Genomic DNA, 21,641 nt, shown 5'->3' on the forward strand with positions numbered 1-21,641 from the left:
CGGTGCTATTGCCCGGTTCTGCACTAGTGTCGATAGAACTTGAGGGAATATTTGTTCTACCTTTAGCTCCTTGTTGGGTTCGACACTCCTACTTATTGAAAGAGGCTACAATTGATCCCCTATACTTGTGGGTTATCATCCCCCGATGAGTTTAGGCCACCGGTGACGGTGTAACACCCTACTCCTACCTCAGTGTTCTTTGTATATGTCAAATAAATCTCCTCCCCTTGCAAGAGCCTCTCTCGGTCTCTTATATATTTGGGCTAGGCCCACCATGCCGTGACATAGGCAGCCACGGGGTCACCTGGCCCCTTCGAGACCGTACTCCTCGCGTCCTCTCACAAAGGACTTCTAACATACATCCAAACGTTGCCCATGCCACGGTATGGCCTTTTCTAGTCATGTCAACTTTTGGTCCTCGGGGGTGATTGGACGTGCAGAGGTGGGGAGGAGACCCTTCCCCAAGAAGAGGGTGTGGCCTGAAGACACACCCCCCCTCCCTCGAGACCCCCTCCGGGCCCGCAGAGTTGGTCCCATGACGCGTCAAGCATAATTGGTTTGGTGTCAAAAATTGGCATCCCAATATTTGACATTGTGCCAAATATTGGCTACTAATTGGTTAGTTACCAAGTTGCCTTGTCCAACTCACATAAAGTTGCCAATATTTACAAGTCGTAGTATTTCCATTATTTGGCAATGCCAACATTTGGCTAGCTAAATATTGGTAGCAAACCAATTATGCTCATAAGATGGCTTCCCTGGGAAGGACAATAGAGAACCCCCCACCTTGATCCCGCCAACACCCACGTTTTTAGAACCAGTTCTACGCACTCATTGTAATCATTAGGAACGTTATTTCCGACTTCACTCTCTGAACTGATCGCCTTAGGGTAAAACATCAGAAGGTGGACGCCTTGTCATAACACCAATACCTCTCTCCAAGCACTACACAACCTTTTAATCTCGCCACTCGTGGTCCTTTTGAGTAATGCATTCATGGGTGGACTCTCCCCCATGATTGTTCAAAGATTTTTGGAAATGATGTCACGCTAGTTATGGAAACGGCAATCAACCTTCTTTAACCTAGAAAGGAAATCCCCCAAAAAACAAACATCAACCAACCTCTTTCCCACCCACCCCGAGCACGTGCAGTTTATATAAGAAACCAGTGTTGGGTTCCCAGCACTGCGACGAGAGAACTAGTCCCCCGCCGGCCCCTAGGAGAGGCAGCTGGTAGGTAGCCATTGCCCTTGCATCACTACACGGCGGCCAGTGAGCATCGTGAATATGGAGGAGCAATATCACGATGAGCTGCGACAGCATGAGGCGGCAGCAGAGTCGTCGGTGCCGTTGCTGGAGAAGAGGGCCGGCGGCGTGTTGTACGTGGAGGGGTGCCCCGGGTGCGCGATTGACCGGAGGAAGGCCGAGAACCCGGACATCCCCTACAGCAGCTTCCTGTACGTATGGGTCATCACCCTAAGCACCGGTGAGTGCTACTACTACGACTCCATCAATCAACATCGCTAGTTTAGATCCCCGTCTGCACCTTGATTCATTGATGCAAAGTACCTCTTCTGATTATTTGATTGATTTGATTCCGAAATATATCCAGCATTCATCCATTAATCTATCGCGCGCGGCTGCATATACATGAACTGGTAGCCCATACCCTTATTAACAGTATAAAATATTTTAGATATTTTAATATAAACTTCTTTTGGATTAAAATGAATAAATAAACACATTAAAACGTGACTATGTATATTTGATTCATGAAAATATTAAAACATCTTATATTTCTAAACAGATTGAGTAGTATACAACAGTAGGTTGGTGAACCTAGCTGCTTCTACTTGGGATTCAGAATATGAAAGTTAATGGACGCCGATAAGTGCCACACGTGTGGGCGTTAGGGAGTCCGCCCACACATTTTGTGTGGTGTATAAGAGGAACAGCCCACACACCTTCATGTGGGCAAAACAATTAGCGCCCGCACGCCTCTTTTTTCCCTCCCGATCCCTCTCACACGCGTGTGTGTGGGCGAAGTTGATAACGCCCACACGCCCGTATGTCAGGCCTCGTGCCTCCTGGTCCCGCACGCCACGCGTGACGGTCACCGCGCGCCCGCAGTTGCCATGGTCCAGACCCTCGTCCATGTTCGTTTAATTGCAGTTGCCATGTCGCTGAACTACGGTTGCCATGTCGGACAACTGCAGTTGCCATGGTTGCTCAACTGCAGTTGCCATGTATGGTCTGATCTAATGTAGTTGCCATGATTTCATAACTTTAGGAGTTGTCACATACTAACACTAGGCAGTTGAGAGAGTTGCCATGTGCTCACAAGCATGCTAGGGCAGTTGCCATGTAAAAAGGAAGAGTTACCATCTGCTTACGTGCACGTTAGGGCAGTTGCCATGTACATGCACGTTAGGGCAGTTGCCATGTACCATGCAAAAACATATGGCAACTCGGTAAAAGAGAGTTGCCATCTGCTTACGTGCACACTAGGCAGTTGTCGTGTACCCTGCAAAACACATGGCAAACTCGGGTAAAAAAAGAGAGTTGCCACCTGCTTATAAAAGCACACTAGGGGCAGTTGTCATGTGCAGTGCAAAAACACATGGCAACTAGCAGTTTGGGTGTGGGAGAGGAGAAGGGCGTGTGGGCAAGATGTCAAATGCCCACACACTAGCCCTTGTGTGTGCGTGCAAAGTGGCGTATGGGCGAACTGCTGAACGCCCACACACCAGCCCCTCCTGTATGGTGAAACGGCCGTGTGGGCGACCGGCTAAACGTCCACACACCAGGCAGTCCTACGTGGCACTACAAACATGCCAAGATTCGTGCGCTCACAAACGGACGCGGATCCACGCGTGTGGGCGAGATACAAACGCCCACACGTGTGTGCGTTAACATTTCCGAAGTTAATAAAATCGACATTTATCAGGAAAAAAATCAATATCAATACAATTCTTTATTTTTCTTTTAACCTTTTGGTTACCCAGTTATGCATTGACAGCACAGAATAGCATCTAAAGGGTGCCATTTGCATCATAAGATATCTTTATCAAGTCTATCGAGAACATATTCTATCGCTATGGTGCTTTCAAGTCATTGCAGCACTCTTCCAACTTTATTATATTTTTAGTAGATGAGCACTACAATGACACCAATCAAAAAAAAAATCCCTGGGACATTTTAAAAGATTGCCGAGGAAAAACAACCCACCTGAACATTTCTTTAAGCCGCACAGCGGCAAAAGCAGCAGTTTTACAGGTTCCAAACGCACGTGCGACCGTGCAAGACACGGTAGGATGCAACACCAAAACGAGCAATATGAACAGAAGAAATTCTATTGTGAACCGTGTATATTATTAAAAAACGCATTTTGGCAATTAGAGCATCTCTAGTTGTAGTGGCTAATTGGGCCCTCGATATGTTTGCGGATATTTCTGGACGTGTTCACGGACAGGAGATGACCGAGCCTCATTTGTTCGCCCGAGCAACAACGTCCCCTCATTTCCCCCTTCTCATTTGTCCGCCTGGACCACGACGCTCCAGGTGGGGGCAAGATGGGGAGGGCGCGGCATGGACACAACCATAACAGAAAGAAAGAGGGCATGCCTAGGGCAAGGGGCCAGGGGTCGATTCGAAAGGATTTGGAGTGTTTCTGGTGTGTTGCGTTCGATGTGGCAGACGGGTCTAGACGGCCCCAATTCCGGCCCGCATATAGACCGGCTTTGGGGGCTGCTGGGCAGTCGGAACAAATGGACTAGGTACCGGAAGCATCATTGGAGTTTTTTTTTGTCCGGGTATTGCCCGGTTACCCGCTCGGACACACGAAGATGGTTGTGGGGTTTGGTTGAAGATGATGTTGTGCTTTCGTGACTTGAGCCCTAAATCGTCTTTCGTATATACTCCATTTCTTCTCCTTTCACCGACTGTGAATAACTTCTCTCATACATAAAAAGAAACGAGTTTTGTTCGACACGTACGTGAATAAAGATATCTTTAGTGCACGATGTCACTCCGCCCATCCGATCATAACGTGGTTGCAGGCCCCTGCGCAGATCTCGCGTTCGCGACCGGTCCTGATAATGGCGGTAGAGCTTACCGTATAAAGAGAATCTTGAGATGAGACATGAAGGAAGAAGATTGTAAGTGCCTGTTTCGGTGCTCAGACTCATCTGTATCCGGTTAGAAAAAAAAATCAAAACAAGTTCAAATAATTCCAATTTTTTTTTGTGTGGTAGATAATTTGATGCATGAGGTTCGCTCTAATTTTTAGATCATTTGGATATCTGAGCTGCTCTGAGTAAAAAAGACAAATCGGGTCAGAACAGTGCGTGAATAGTTAACATTTTTACAGACCTCGAATTGGCCTTTTTTGCGGAGAGCTGCTCAGATATCCAAATGATTTGAAAATTGAAGCGAACCTCACGCATCAAATTATCTGTCACCCAAAAAAATTGGATTTTTTTAGTATTTGTTTTGAATTTTTTTGCCAGCGCGGGTGCAGTTGAGCCTGGGCTCAGAAGTGGGCATAAACCAGTTCGGAGTCCCGGATGAGGTTACAGACACGACGTGGAGTCTCGAAATGGTCAAGAGGTAAAGATTGATATATATAGGACAATGGTATTCGAACATCTGAAGTGTTTCAGGGGTACCAGGTACTTATCGGGTCACCGGAAGGGGTTTCGGGCACCCCCGGCAAAAGATATGGGCCTTATGGGCCAAGAGGGGAAACACACCAGCCACAAAGGGCTGGTGCGCCCCCCATATGGGCCGGCCTAGGAGGAGAAGGAAAGGGGGAAGGGAAAGGAATCTTCCTCCCACCTATATATATGTGGGAGGGGGACGCCTAGTAAACACCAGATCAATTGTTAGCCGTGTGCGGCGCCCCCTCCACCGTTTACACTCCCGGTCATATTTTCATAATGCTTAGGCGAAGCCCTGCGGAGATTACTTCACCATCACCGTCACCACGCTGTCGTGCTGACGGAACTCATCTACTACCTCACCGTCTTGCTGGATCAAGAAGACGGAGGATGTCACCGAGCTGAACGTGTATAGAACACGGAGGTACCACGCATTTGGTACTTGATCGGTTGACGTGAGAAGAAGTTCGAGTACATCAACCGCGTTGTGAAACGCTTCCGCTTACGGTCTATATGGGTACGTAGACACACTCTTCCTCTCGTTGCTATGCATCTCCATGAATAGATTATTGCGTGTGCATAGAATTTTTTTGTTTTCCATGCAATGATTCCAACAGTAACCAATCCATGCCTATGATCATGCCATATGCTTCCAGTGAGATGATCTTGAAATCAGTGACAAACACCTGCCCTTATGTGTTCGAAGAACAGCAGGTATGTATGTGGTACACTCAAGAATTGCTCCGTCTGCAACTTTTACTTGACGTGCATTTTGCAAAGGTGTGACCCCCTGAAGCTTAGCTACCAACTTACTGTCAATAAAGGATGTTGAGCTTCCTGAATCCACCAGGAGAAGCACTTCATGACCCCGGATCCAGACATGCAATTGGAGAACGCCCAGATCAGAGGAGCCATCCATCGCTTGGCGCGAAACTGTGCACAAAATTTTATTCATCACTGGAAGGCGATGTAGGTGGTGTTTCTCCGAGAGTCTCTTCATGACTGGACATTGCAAGCAGCTCCTCCATGATGTGCATATGGATTGTAGGATGGCAGGTGTGGTCTTTTCCCCATCGTTCGCCGCATTTCAAATGAAGGCCCTTCGGCTTGATGGAAGTTGCGAGAGATGCAATCTTGTTGCCGTTGTCCGTGCTAGCACGAGTGACGTTAGTGCGACGACGGTCTTCAACAATCGGTGCAGGTGTTGTTAGTTGTGGAAAGAACTAGGGTACACTGTTGCGTGCCATCGCACTTGAATGCAGATGATGTGCTTGGTACATAGCATGCGCAGGTTCGTTATTGGCCACTTCCTCCTGAAGTAGGGAAATCGAGCATGCGGCGTCAAGATTCGGTGGCCGTTGCACCAAGACCACCGCCTGGATATCCGATTGAAGGCCCTCCACAAAGCGAGTGAGGAAAAAGTATATATTGGTGAGTACACTTAGAACAAGATATCAGGTGGTTCATCAGAGTTTCGAAAGGCTCGATGAAATCGGCTATGTGTTTCTGTACAGACTGAAGCCTGATACCAGGAGGCTCAAAAAAATTCAGAACAACCATAGGTACCCAGTAGGATTTGTGCACTATGAACATTTGGAAATATTGTTCGCATGGTGTTTTCCAGAGTTGTGGATTATCACCGGTGACGACACATTTGGAAATATTATTTGGATAGTGTTTTCCAGAGCTGCGGGTTATCACCAGTGAAGACGGGGATGCTCATGGAGGGTGGTGGCTGGCCTATGGCGGCGAGAACAGAGGAGAGATGGGTTGTGGATGCATACCCATGACCGGGAGTGCCGTCGGTGACACTGGGGTCACCAACGGAAGTCCCCGGTGAGATGTTTCTCATCGTGGATGATTTATGTGTGGAATGCCTCCCGCACGGTGAGCGGCGGATGCGGTGTTGTCATTCCACTCAACGAGGATGGGGCACTCCTAGAGTCGTCGCCTAAAGCAACCGATGACCCCGAGCTTGGCGAAGCGAGCTTCCAGATCTAGCTTCTTGTGATGCAGATCGTCGATCTGCAACGACTGGTTGCGGAGTTGGGATGCTTGCGCATTGAGCTGCTTCATGATGTTGGTAGTGTCCTCCTTGGAATCCTAGTGAAGCTTGTCGAGGTAGACCTTCAGAGCTGGACCCATGGTGCCGATGAGGATCTGGTGGGTGTGGACACATCATCGGATGTTGATGGCCTGCAAGTGCACAGGATTTAGTTGTAACTTTTTCGAAGTAAGAGTATTGATCCCATAGGGAGCACGGAAATCAAACTTTTAACTCTTGTAGTGAATTATGTATTTTATGCCTGCAGATAATTGTGGAATTCAAGCAAAGTGAGGGAGGAAATAAATTGTAATTGAGTAGTGGAAAAAACTTTGAAGTAAATAACATAAAAGTAAATAAAGAACAGTATCTAGAGTGACTGATGGAACAACAGAGGAGTACGGTGTTCCCAGGAAGTCCGAAATCCCCATTGATATGTTTCTAGTGCACCTATGCATGGGCATAGTATAGTATGGATACTTCAGCCTCTTGACGATTATGCTGGGTGGAGCCGGCCACAGAACACATTCTACTCGAGGTAGACTTCATGCCACATACACCACCATCATAGTCTCCCCCATAGGGTTACAACTCATTATAAATTAAGGGTTTACCCTATGGACATAACCTCTCTAAGGGTTCTCCGTAACTCCCTTGTCAATTGCAAAGGTTAGGAGCAAAGGTTTTTACTGTCACCTTGAATTACCTTCACATCCTAGCCCTTTACAACAACAGTGATATACTTTGTGGCCATAAGGCAAAAATGCCGAGTGGGGCCCCTTCGCAACAATAATGAAGTTATTAAACTAAGCATTCAACAGAGGATCTCATATCCAAAATAACGATTCAGATCCTACACATACCAAGGTTCATCCAGATCCCCGAGAACTAGGGGTCTAACCACACATGGAGACAACAAACATCATGACAAAGGTGATGACAAACATGGGTTGATGATACAAATAGCACACAGGATGATCCACTAGGGTTCCTGATGTTACAATCATAAGGATGTGGATGATGATGGCAATGACAGTGGTGATGATGTTGATGACGATGATAGTGGTGATGATGTTGTAGTCCCCTTGTGCTTGATGAGAAGATGACCCTCTTCTCCTTGCCAATCCCTCCTCCGGATGATCTCCGGAGGCTAGGGTTCTGCCTTCTGGACAAGTTTCTGTTCTCTCTGGGCGTCTGATCCCTGATCCAATTTCATGGGGTGGAAGTAGTCGACCAGGCAGCGGCGCTGGCACCTCATACGACCGCCCATGCGAGCAGGTGCGTCGCATGGAACGCCGTCCTTTGCTCTAGAGGTGCAGTGGTTACTCCTTCTTTGGTCTCCTTACTTGATTCATTTATGGTAGGTGATTATCACTTTAAATACGTGATTTCAGTACCATTTTTGGGGATCTCCTCCATATTATGCTAAGTGGTCCAAAAAGCATTACCTGAGAGATTATCAATAAAAAGAGGTGTGTGAACACGGTAAAATTTGACAAAGCCTACATGTAGGCACAAAATATCTAGCAAAATTATCACATAAATTGGACTCATTAGGTGTCCATGATGATCTAGGGAGGAGAGGAAGGGTGGTAAGTGGTCTCTGATACCACGAGGTTATGTACCACTTGATCTATTCACTCATAGATACACTTCCTACGGTTCATACGGATCACATGATTTGGTAGGTAGTTCTTGAGGAAGGAGAAAGGAAAATAAAAGAGAAAAGCCATTGCAATCCAAGCCTGATCCACTAGTGCCTTTTCCGTTCGCTCCTCTTCTCCTTAAGTAGTTGCAAATGACGCGTTAGCCCGAGTCTTGGTGTAGTTGACCCAGTTGGACCCCTGTATTTCCTAATGGTTTGCACCAGCCGAGACGGCCTTCAGATGACGCACCTCCCTTCACGGTTTGTCCTAGTGGCTGCCATGGCAGCGTTTCTCACTTTGATGTCATCTGCGTTGGCTTCCATGGCAGCGGAAGGAGAAAGGAAAATAAAAGAGAAAAGCCGTTGCAATCCAAGCCTGATCCACTAGTGCCTTTTCCGTTCGCTCCTCTTCTCCTTAAGTAGTTGCAAATGACGTGTTAGCCCGAGTCTTGGTGTAGTTGACCCAGTTGGACCCCTGTATTTCCTAATGGGTTAAACCAGCCGAGACGGCCTTCAGATGACGCACCTCCCTTCACGGTTTGTCCTAGTGGCTGCCATGGCAGCGTTTCTCACTTTGATGTCATCTGCGTTGGCTTCCATGGCAGCGGTTTGAGTTGGCGCTATATTTGGTATCCCAACAAAGATGCAGTGCCGCCTAGAAGGTTTCCGCTTGGAACGACGCGGTCGATTTCAGATGCTTACTAATTCGTTGGCTTCCTTCCTCCTCCTTGTCCTCTTCATGGACAATGTCTGCGCACGCAGGGGGAAATTCCACGGACCTGGGTGGTTAACAGAGTGAAGTCCATTTCGCTTCCGCATTTTACCATTCCGTTCGGTAGGGTCCGGTTCTTGAGGAACAATCCGGGCGGATAAAGGTGGCATTGGGCTGCCATTGATCTCGGTCCTGGCGTGGTTAGTGAGGATGGTGAGGATGAATCGGTTGGTTGGATACTTGTTTGCCAACAATGGCGCGGGAGGAATACCCTAGTTCGTCAGTACCACCTGTTCCCTATATGTGAAAATATGTTGAGCTAGTTTGGGTGGAATCCACGACTCCACGCCTGGGTAAAAAAGGAGCCTGGCTTCAGCCTGGGAAAGTGAAAAATGATGCTTGGTCAGGCTAGCCCGAGTTGGTGTGTTTGACACATGTCCTGAGCCTGGCTAGCAATTAATTGCTTTGTCAGTCTATAAAAAAGATTACATGTAACTTTATCAGACAACAACAAATAAGAAGTACGAACCAACCTGTGGTTGGATGGTTAGAGGGGCAGTGGTATCCCTAGCCCACCAGGGTTTAAGTCCTGGTGCTCGCATTATTTCTGGATTTATTTCAGGATTTCTGGCGTTTGTACTGTGTTAAAAAAACATCCAGATTGTTCTCAAGCACCGTTCAGGCCAGGTAAATCTTTGCTAGGCCTCCAACCAAACAAGCCCATAATAATGAAAAACTGTATGAGGTCTTTTACACTACTGGAATGGTTCGGTTTTGCTTAACTGTTTTTACCTGAATTTTATTGACTACCATGGAATATGTCTATCAAGTAGTAGTTCAAAGTCAACATTGCAGAACTAACTCAGTTAGGCCTTCTTTGGTTTGGAGGAATTTTGTAGGAATTTCATAGGATAGGATTTTTATAGGAAACATTTCTTTAGAGTCCTTTGGTTTTTATGTAGGAATAACCTATGGAGGAATTCTTCATGTCCTTCAGATTTCGTAGGAAAATAAACATTAGCCTAGACTCAATGGAAAATCCTATGATGTGAACCAAAGGACATCTCCTTTCCTATGTCTATTCATAGGATTTGAATACATGTCATCTCATTCCAATGAATTTTCTTTGGTTCATAGGGTAGAAAAATCATAGGGAATGAGATGTCCTTTGTGGAAAAAAGGAATAAACGTAACCATCTACGTGATTGTACTGTTCTTTGTGGACATAATTTCTGGTTCTAATATTTCCTCTGGCTTTTCCAGCTTTACCAATATCTTCACTGTTCCCCTACTTGTACTTCATGGTATGTATTATTATCCAACTTGTTTTGGTTTGATACTTACATGGCCACTGTTTAGGAAGAAATAGCACTCTTGCTTTTTTTTTTGAACATTTCACTTTGTTTCACTTATATTTTCTTATCCATGCATATACCCATCTCTGATGTATCTGTTGCTAAATAATAATATTTTTCATACTATCTCCTACTTCTTTACAGATAAGAGACTTGCATGTTGCAAAAAGAACAGAAGACATTGGGTTCTATGCTGGGTTTGTAGGTGAATTCTCTTAACAAGTTCTGATTGGATGATTAATTACTTGAGCCGCATGATTCAATGATTAAACTGCATGATTACTAAATGTGACAGTTTTTGTTTTCATTGGAAAATTTCAGGCGCTTCTTTTATGTTCGGAAGATTTTTGACTGCAACTATTTGGGGAATAGCAGCAGACCGTATTGGCAGAAAACCAGTTATTCTGTTCAGCGTTTTCTCCGTGTTTGTAACATTTAGCCTCTTATTTACTCCTCTATTTCAACTCCTATTTTATTAGTTGGGTCTCTAACTTGATTCTTGTTAACATCTCAGGGTAGTATTTAATACTTTGTTTGGGCTTAGTGTCACCTATTGGATGGCGATAGCTACAAGGTTTCTCATGGGTGCTTTGAATGGCTTACTCGGACCCATAAAGGTATGTCGAATTTCAAACACTTTTTATGTCAGATTGTGTATGCCTTACGAATTTGTGCCTGATTTTTGCAGGCTTATTCTATTGAAGTTTGCCGACCCGAACATGAAGCTCTAGCACTATCACTTGTAAGATAGTCATGTGTACCCATGCACTTATAAGTTATAACATATCTACTTTCAGTACTTTTAGTTTTTCTGTCACTTTATTGCAATTCAGGTTAGCACATCATGGGCAATAGGTCTCATCATTGGTCCTGCTCTTGGAGGCTACCTTGCACTGGTATGAAATAGAAAATTTAACTTCATGATATACTTAACTGTCATCCTATTAGTATACTAACCTGGTTGTTTTTATGGCAGCCTGCAGAAAAATATCCAAATATCTTTTCGCCTGACTCACTCTTTGGAAGGTATCCTTTTGTGTTGCTAAATTAGATTATCCTAGATAATTGTTCTGCAGATACTTACTTTTGGTGAAACTTGTCAGGTTCCCGTACTTCTTACCATGCTTATGCACATCAGTCTTTGCTGCCGTTGTTCTGACAGGCTGTCTATGGATGCCGGTATGTGATATTCAAATGGTGTTAGCTTCCTTGGTTATGCAGTCAGTCTAATTGCACCTTCGTAATTACATTTGCTATGTTTTCGCCACTTCATGTGGCCTGCAGGAAACCTTATATTGTCGGCATGTACACAGATATTCTATATTTATAAGTCTTGCTGTACCTTCTTCACATACTTTTCTTGGCAATCCCAGAACCAAATATTTTCAAATGTCTTGTTCAAAGGCCATATATAATATAATTGACCTTCAACATTTTCTGAATGTGGTTCTACAACCAAGTCCGCGACTCTTTTCTGTTCTTTCCTTTCAGTAACTAGTGGCAGGACATTGAATCTGACATGATACTGTAGAAAAAATATTTTTTTGGAAAAGGAGGCTTGCCCCCGGCCTCTGCATCTAAGCGATGCATGCACCATCTTATTAAAAGTCTCAAAAAAGCACAAGGTCTTAGATTCATTACAGCTCGCAAGCGGAGCAAAAAAGAAAAATAGAACTCAATACCACAACCGGTATGTATAATAGGACAAGATCCCTAAACTCCTATCCTATTATGAGACCCCCATCCAAGCCGGTTGAATATAACCCGTGCTACCATCTCCTACTGGTTGCACCCAGTAACCGAAGGCTCCCTGGAGTTTGTAGGTGTGAGTAAGGACCACGTACGGATCCGTAGCCCTGAAAATGACCTGCAGAAACTTTAAGATGTGTTGTCTGTTAAAAATCATGACGTTCCTGCAGTTCCATGTAGCCCAAATAAGCGCCCATATTTCAATCCAAATACGAGACGCAGTAATATGGTCTACTCCAGCTAACCACGTCCCAAATAACGATTCAATGCTAACTGGAGGAATAATGTTAAAGGCTATATGAATCGTTCGCCAAAATAATTTCGCGAGAGGGCAATCTGTGAATAGGTGTTGTATTGTTTCATCATGATCACAAAAACAACATCGTGCACTGCCTACTCAACGTCGCTTTAGTAAATTATCTTTGGTGAGGATCACTTGCTTGTGAACAAACCACATAAAAATTATAATACGCAAGGGAACCTTAACTTTCCATATACTGTAGAAAAGATGATGCTCTTTGTAGTTAATGTTGATTATTCCCCCGTTTGTTGTAATATATCTTGAGACATATTTCAGGAAACATTACACAAGCATAAGGCCAGTGAAAATGGCAAACAAAGTGTTGATGCTTTGGAGGCCCATCTGATTGATCCGCAAGAAAAGGTCGAAGAAAGTGACAGTGTAGATACCAAGAAGAGCTTATTCAAGAATTGGCCATTGATGTCTTCCATAATTGTTTATTGTATCTTCTCCTATCATGACATGGCTTATACAGAGGTATTATTTTCTATTTATTTAGTTCATGGAATTGAAGTTTTCCAAGAGAAAAGCATACAACCTTTTGTGCTTTAAATAAACTTGTGGTGAATGGTAGAAAATGAGAATAATTAGTAGGAGCAGAATCAATGTGCTCTCTGTAGTATATCTATGTGTGTACGGTAGCTATATCTGTGAATGTCAAATGTTAACTTTTTCTTGGTTTACACTGAGCTGAGCCCTTGAACAATTTTATAAGAGACGTGATATTTGATGTTTAACACAATTTTTTGAGTGTAATATGCACCATAGGTATGATCTTAAGTACAATAAAACATACAACTTGCAACGGCAAATTAATGTTTTTTACAGTTAGAGATGCCCTAACATTAAAAACTTGCTTACCACAAAGTAACTTGTAACTTCAGAAAGAATGTATTAGTAGTTCAATGTTAGTGTAGATGATGGTAATTACTTGGGACAATCATAAGAGAGAATTTGAGTGTATAGTTGCTCCAATTCATACATGCGCTCTAGAGTATTTTACTTGTTCAACCTCTGTGCTAACATATGACTTGGATTTCTCGTACCATCATATATTTGGTTGCTAACACAGTTTTTTTTTTCTAGTTTTCTGATAGCTATTACACAACCTATTTCAAATAAACTCCAGCTTGTTTTTGAGAAACCATGGTATTTGAAATCAACTTCAGGTGTTCTCTCTATGGGCTGAAAGTGACAAGAAGTATGGTGGACTAGGTTTATCGTCCCAAGATGTGGGCCAAACGCTCGGAATAACAGGTATTATTTTGTTTGTGCTTTGACAAGTATCTATTTTCTTATGGGAACAGTATGGAAGAACTCCACTGTGGTGTATATTAATATTCAGTAACTAAAGTACAAAATAATCGCGTATCTTTATTTTGCTTTTCAGTTTTCACCTTTATTTAGGACATGGTCAACTCTTTATTTAGGAATTCTTCCTTTCAAGTCTGCAAATGGTAGTCATTTCCATCTTAGGTTCAACCTCGCTTATAATAATATGGCTGTGTGCATTGCTTGATGCAGAGGCTAGGAGTTCAACCACCTTTTCGAAAAAAGTCTGCTAATGGTAGCCATTTCCATCTGTGTTAATGATGGAATCTTCTCATCGTTTGTTCAAATGTTCTAGCAGCCGAGAGTAATCAACTCAATTAAAAGTATAATAATTTGGGCCCAACGTGAGCTTTAACCGTTAGACAAAATAGGAAATGGACAAATCGATTTTCTCTATTGTAGTGAGAGATAGAGAGATAGATACATCATAGGCCTCATGGGTTACTCTGCGCCTAAAACTAACGTATACATGATATACAAGAGTAATACTCTTAACACCCCCATCAAGCTCTAGGTGGATCTGAAACATTGAGTTTGAGAATATGAAGCCGATATTGTTCTCTAGTTTGGGGCTTGGTGAAGAAATCTGGCAGTTGAATCTATGTTGGTTGGGACATATTGCAAACAATGAAACGAATAGTTGACTGTTGGCAGTGAGAGTGCATGAACAATGCTTCCATGCCAATATGCTTGGCTAGCTCATGCTTAACTGGATCGTTGGCAATCTGAATAGAATCATTGCTATCACAAAGGAGAGATGTGAAACATCACATGGAACACGAAGCAACCCAAGAGCCGTCGAAAACATACAATCTCTGATGTGGCAGTGCCGCAGTGGCAAGGGGCTCGAAGTACATTAAAATTGGATGCATTATCAACCATATTTCACTAACATAGTACACACTTAGTAGCATCTATCTTTAAGTTCTTTTCCTCAAGCATATTCCTTGGTATTAACTTTCCTTTTCAGTAGAGCCAGCCTTCTGTGATAACAACACTGTCAGTATCGTACGTCCATTTCAGGTGGCAGTTTGCTTGTGTATCAAATGTTCATATACCCACGCATCAATAAAGTTCTTGGACCGATCAAATGTTGTCAAATCGCAGCCGTGAGTAAAAAACTTCTATTGTTTAATTGCTGAAGTTCTCCTATCCTCTGACTGCATATATTGACTATTGTGATTGACCTTGCAGGCTCTGTGCATACCTATTCTATTCACCTATCCCTATATGACATACCTCTCAGGAGCTGCATTATCAATCATTCTGACTATTGCATCAGTCTTAAAAAATAATATTTCTGTGAGTATTCCTTTTATCTCACTTCAAAATCCTTATTACTACATTAAGTTTCAGAATTGACTGAGTAGATGGCAACTATATAAATGTGAAAATTCTACATTAGTGCTTGGTCGCCTCTTACGAGTAGTACATGTTTGTGGCTTGTAACATTTTTTATTTTAAGATGAGAAAACCAGATAATGTGTATTATTTGTCCGGCGGTCACTAAAAGTTATCTCATGTTAATAATGTTCCTCATGATTACTATAACAGGCTACCATCATTACAAGCATCTTCATCCTTCAAAACAACGCTGTGGTATGGAAACCATAGATTAATCTCGATTCAATGCATTTTATATTAGATATCTGTCGCACTAATGACCATGCAATTACTAACAGTCTCAGGACCAAAGAGGAGCAGCCAATGGATTAGCCATGACTGCAATGTCCCTTTTCAAGGCAGTTGCTCCTGCAGGCGCCGGCATTGTGTGAGTATTCTTTGTTCCTCATTGCTTCTAAAAAATATTTTATATGTTACAAGGCAAATTAAACTTTAATACTAGCTCACACTGCTAGTACTTTGGCAACCACATTTAAACTGAATGTATTTGAAGCTCAGAAGTTCACATGTCTTTAATGTATGCAGGTTCTCATGGGCGCAGAAACGCCAACATACTTTCATCCTTCCAGGTAAACATTGTTATCCTTTTTTGAGGAAATTTCACATAACATACATTTTATTGCCAAATGCAGCTATTCTTCGATCCTCGGTCTGCTTTAGATATTATTTTTAACATTTTAACTAGTTGAGACTTGATAGATCTTGCGAGGTTTTTACTGCTGTATAATTTTTCTCCACTTTCGTCTCATACAGGTGATCATATGGTGTTCTTTCTGCTGAACATGATAGAGCTCCTTGGACTTGTCCTCACGTTCAAACCCTTCCTCGCCGTGCCAGAGCAGTATGATAGAAACTAGCTTTTCAGTTATTATTCTAGAAGTTTTGGATTATAACTCAGATGTTGATTACTCATGGGTCCCGCACCCGCAACGCTTAAGGCGCCCTTGAACCAGGATAGAGGTGATTAAGTACTACCTGTATTTTGTATGTAACATTGTTAAGCAATGGGTAAAGCGTCTCAACCCCTAGACAAGGAGCCCGCATGGTTTATATTGATCTGTCGAGGAGTCCCTCGTAGGGTTTATAGGATGTGGCGCACAACCCAACAACCAGAGACGATTACAACGGGAGGTTAACAGGGAGAAAGGATAAGAGGTTGGGAAAGATTTAAACAAGAAGATCTCCCCAGTAACTCTATTCCTATCGTGAACATCAAGGAGAGTCTGGTCGGTCCACCTCATGACCGAACCAACATATACTTTAACATCCTCCCTTAATCTAAACTCCTCAAGTCTAGATTATGTTTAAACTCTTCAAACGGTCTTGTGGACAAAGCTTTTGTAAAGCCATCTGCAACTTGTTCTTTTGAGGATACAAACCGAATCTCCAACTCTTTTCTAGCAACTCTTTCTCTGACAAAGTGATAGTCAATTTCAATGTGTTTAGTACTTGCATGAAACACAGGATTGGCACAGAGATATGTGGCACCAAGATTGTCACACCGAAGACAAGGAGTTGGTGTGTAACATATTCCAAGTTCCTTGACTATTGACTTTACCCAAATAATTTCTGCTGTTGCATTTGCCAATGCTTTGTATTCTGCCTTAGTACTTGACCGTGATATTGTTGGTTGTTTCTTTGCACACCATGAGATCAAATTGGGCCCAAAGAAAATGGTGAAGCCACCTGTTGACCTTCTATCATCCAAGCACCCTGCCCAGTCAGAGTCAGAGAAGGCACTAACAAGGGTAGATGATGACTTGCTGAAAGTAAGGCCAACACTCAAAGTATTCTTAATATACCTCAGTATGCGTTTGGCAGCAGTCAAATGAGCTGTAGTAGGTGTATGAAGAAACTGACACACTTTATTGACCGCAAAGGAAATATCTGGTAAGTGTCAAGTACTGGAGTGTTCCTACCAAACTTATGTATTTGGTGCCATCCTCTTGACTCAAGGGGTCACCCTCTACAAGAGAAAAAAATTCAGAGCTAGAGAGTGGTGTTGGAGAGGGCTTACAACCTCGCAACCCTGCCTTGCTCAAAAGATCAGTTGCGTATTTCTCTTGAGAAAGATGAAGACCACCTGCATTGTTTCGTTTGACCTTAATCCCAAGGAAGAACTGCAAGTCCCCTAGATCCTTAAGAGCAAAATCTGAGTTCAAGTCTTGCAAAAGAGCCTTGACTGCTTCAGGAGAGGAACTTGTAACAATGATATCACCAACATAAATAAGCACAAAAATGATCGTGTTGGACTTATTGTAAATGAACAAAGATGTAACAAACTTGGAGGGAACAAAACCAAGGGCTTGCAACTTCATGTTCAAACGAGAGTACCACGCTCGAGTAGCTTGCTTTAGTCCATAGAGAGATTTATCAAACCTGCATATATGAAAGGGATTATTCTTGTCCTCAAACCCATGAGGTTGCTTCATATACACTTCCTCTTCCAGAACACCATGAAGAGACGCATTCTACACATATAGCTGTCGAAGACTCCAGCCTATGGACAAAACAAGACGAATGGTGGCAGCTTTAACAACAGGACTGAACGTATCCTCATAATCCAAACCATACCTTTGCTTGAACCCTTTTCCAAGAAGACGTGCTTTGTAACGATCGATAGTGCCATCTGACCTTCGTTTGATGCGAAACACCCATTTGCAATCAATAACATTTTTACCAGGGTATGAAGGAACGAGGTGCCACGTTTTATTTTTCTGGAGAGCGTGAAAGTCATCATCCATGGCCTGTTTCCACTTGGGATCGGCAAGGGCCTCATGAACAGTACGAGGTTCACCTGTGGAAGCAACAGAAGCAGCTTGTATTTAACTTTATAATTCACTGGTTGATTTTTTTCCTGATTGGAGACGTGTACGCGGTGGAGTTGGCGTCAAAGACGCATGCACAGAGGATCCTGGCGCTAGCGCACCGGCCAGAGCAGAGGATCCAGCCGATCCCGAGAGATTGAGCCCGCTCAAACCACGCGGATCTTCTGTGGCTGGTGAGGTGGGTGTAGACGAAGAGAGCGCCGCAGAAGATCCCGCAGCAGGCACGGGCCGCAGCGCCCGCCTAGTGTATACAAGCGGGGCTGGCGCATAACGCGCGGTTGCCTAGTTGAGAGGCGTGGATTGGGCCGCCTCACCTGGCTCGGCAGGCCCAGTCGCAAGCCGGCGTGGCGGACGGGGAGAGGCGCGGAGCGGGGGAGGGCGGTTGGTCATTGTCCAGCTAACGGGTCGCGGATCCCAAGGAGGGTTCGGTCAGGTCTGTGGCGGTCAGACGTGCCGATCCCAAGGGAGATCCTGTCTCTGCAACAGAAACCTCTTGAACTGAATTGTGTGATGCATTTTCACTAGTTGATGCACCATTTTCTGTGTGGTTGCTTCCTTTATTATCAAACTCGGGTACAATAATAGGAGATATATTAGTCAATATGTTAGCATCAACATTATCATCACCCACACGATCAACGTCGGAGAGATGGGAAGGAAAAAGAAGGATCTCTTTTCGAATGAGGGCGCCGGCGTTGGGATGAAGCTTTGCAAAGGGGAATTGTGTTTCATCGAAAACAACATCACATGATATTTAGAAGAAACATCGAGACACTTAACACCCTTGTGTTGAGCACTATATCCAAGAAAGACACATTGCTTAGAATGAAACATGAGTTTTCGAGTGTTATAGAGACGAAGATAGGGCCAACAGGCACAACCAAATACTCTAAGGGTGGTGTAATCTGGTGTGACATGCAAGAGACGTTCAATGGGTGTTTCATTAGAAATAACACGACTAGGCCACATATTGATAAGATGAATGGCTATAAGAACCGCTTCATCCCAAAATTTAAGTGGCATGGATGCAGAAGCAAGAATTGCTAAGCCAACCTCAACTATATGCCTATGTTTACGCTCGGCGGACCCATTTTTGCTAGTGTGCATGTGGGCATGATACATGATGCGAAATACCTATCTGTGTAACGTGATGTCTACTACGCAACTTTATTCTTGTAGACTCGTGTTGGGCCTCCAAGCGCAGAGTTTTGTAGGACAGTAGCAATTTTCCCTCAAGTGGATGACCTAAGGTTTATCAATCCATGGGAGGCGTAGGATGAAGATGGTCTTTCTCAAACAACCCTGCAATCAAATACAAGAAATCTCTTGTGCCCCCAACACACCTAATACAATGGCAAATTGTATATTTGCACTAGTTCGGCAAAGAGATGGTGATAAAAGTGTAATATTGATGGTAGAAATATATTTTTATAATATGAATAAATAGAAACAGCAAGGTAGCAAATAGTAAACATGCACAAAAACGGTATTGCAATGCTTGAACATGAGGCCTAGGGTCTGTACTTTCGCTAGTGCAATCTCTCAGCAATGCTAATATAATTGGATAATATAACCAGCCCTCAAAGTGCGATGAAGAATCACTCCAAAGTTCCTGTCTAGCGGAGAACATACGAAGAAATCGTTTGTAGGGTACGAAACCACCTCGAAGCTATTCTTTCCGATCGATCTATCCAAGAGTTCATACTAAAATAACACCAAATAATTTTAGATTCATAATACTCAATCCAACACAAAGAACCTCAAAGAGTGCCCCAATATTTCTACCCGACTATACTCAATTCATCACAACAAGATAGAGAGGGGAAAACACCATATTATCCGACTATATTAACAAAGCCCGTGAAACATCAAGATTGTGAAATCTCAAGAACACGAGAGAGAGAGAGAGATTAAACACATAGCTACTGGTACAAACCCTCAGCCTCGAGGGTGGACTACTCCCTACTCATCATGGTGGCCACCGGGATGATGAAGATGGCCATCGGAGATGATTCCCCCCTCCGGCAGGGTGCCGGAAAGGGTCTAGATTGGTTTTCGGTGGCTACAGAGCCTTGCAACGGCGGAACTTCTAATCTAGGTTAACCCCGAAGGGTTTTAGAATATTTGAGAATTTATAGTGCAAAGAAGGGGTACGGGAGGCCACCGAGGTGAGCACAACCCACCAAGGCATGCCTGGGGGGGCCAGGCACGCCCTGGTGGGTTGTGCCCCCGGGGCACCCCTAGGTGCAGCTCTGGCCCATTGGGTGTTTTCTGGTCCATAAAAATTCTCCAAAAAGTTTCGCGGTGTTTGGACTCTATTTGATATTGATTTCATGTGATGTAAAAAACAAGCAAAAAACAACAACTGGCACATGGCACTGGGTCAATAGGTTAGTCCCAAAAAAGTTATAAAGTTGCTATAAAATTATTGTAAAACATCCAAGAATGATAAAATAACAGCATGAATACTTCATAAATTATAGATACGTTGGAGACGTGTCAGCATCCCCAAGCTTAATTCCTACTCGTCCTCGAGTAGGTAAATGACAAAAGAAATAATTTATGAAGTGTGAGTGCTAGCAAAGTGGACAAGTTTGATCAATGATAATTTCAATCACTTTTCCTAGCATCATAACAACAATTCTTTCTTATAGCACTTCTCATGTTAAAGTGGCAACCAGTTCACATGTTAAGGTTCAGACAATGAATTCTCTTGAAACTCAACAACCTATGTTCTCAGTCACCAAGCAATTGTAATTCAACTTATTCAACAGAGTTTAAGTAAGAGCTCCACATACTCAACCATCATATAGTCTTCTATGATTGCTAACACTCGCCGCATACACATGAGCAAAACATTTCAACCAGACACATAGAAAGATAGGGGCTTATTGTTTTGCCTCCCAATGTATTCACCTCAAGGGTGATGTCAACGATAATAACTCATGCTACCCATATTCAACTGGACATATGTGCCTAGATCTTCCCTCACCACATGATGCTAAAAGGGAATAGAGAGAAAAACTTTGACTCTTTGCATAAAAGTAAATACTGAAAAGTAAAAGATAGGCCCTTCGCAAAGGGAAGCAGAGGTTGCCATACGCTTATTTATTTGTATGCTCAACCCCTTAGTGCAAAAGAACGTCACATTATATTGCCCCTTATGATATCAACCTTTATTATGCAGTCTGTCACTTTTATTCTTTGTCATCACAAGTTCATACAACGCTCAATTTTCTTTTACACTAAATGATCTCACACTTTTAGAATCAATTTTTATTGCCTTATTGCACTGATGACAACTTACTTGAAGGATCTTGCTCAATGCTTAGGTAGGTATGGTGGACTCTTGAAAATAAGATTTGGGTTTAAGGGTTTTTGGATGCATAAGTAGTATCTCTACTTGGTGCGGAATTTTTGGCTAGCAAAGATGGGGGGCAAGCACCACATGTTGAAGGATCTATGAAATTATAACTTCTATGAACAAACATAAACCATTACGTTGTCTTCCTTGTCCAACGTCAACAATTTTGGCATATAATATTTTGATGGGGGCTCACAGTCACAAAATATTTCCATGATAGTGTATTTGCATGTGAAAGTTCTCTTCCTT

General features: G+C 43.3%; 1 protein-coding gene across 1 annotated transcript; it reads left to right on the forward strand.

Annotated features, from left to right (window-relative positions):
- The first annotated feature begins 1,176 nt into the window (after nt 1-1,176).
- On the forward strand, nt 1,177-16,250 carry LOC125550752 (protein ZINC INDUCED FACILITATOR-LIKE 1-like). Its single transcript, XM_048713834.1, has 17 exons — nt 1,177-1,486; nt 10,323-10,363; nt 10,559-10,619; nt 10,736-10,838; nt 10,929-11,031; nt 11,103-11,156; nt 11,248-11,310; nt 11,391-11,440; nt 11,518-11,593; nt 12,741-12,941; nt 13,634-13,721; nt 14,820-14,905; nt 14,991-15,098; nt 15,351-15,395; nt 15,479-15,567; nt 15,726-15,769; nt 15,954-16,250. The coding sequence occupies exons 1-17, from the start codon at nt 1,288-1,290 to the stop codon at nt 16,055-16,057; spliced, it is 1,515 nt and encodes a 504-aa protein (XP_048569791.1). The 5' UTR covers nt 1,177-1,287; the 3' UTR covers nt 16,058-16,250.
- The last annotated feature ends 5,391 nt before the right edge of the window (nt 16,251-21,641 follow it).

This window comes from Triticum urartu, chromosome 4 (assembly GCF_003073215.2).
Source record: "Triticum urartu cultivar G1812 chromosome 4, Tu2.1, whole genome shotgun sequence".
Classification (NCBI taxonomy): Eukaryota; Viridiplantae; Streptophyta; class Magnoliopsida; order Poales; family Poaceae; genus Triticum; species Triticum urartu.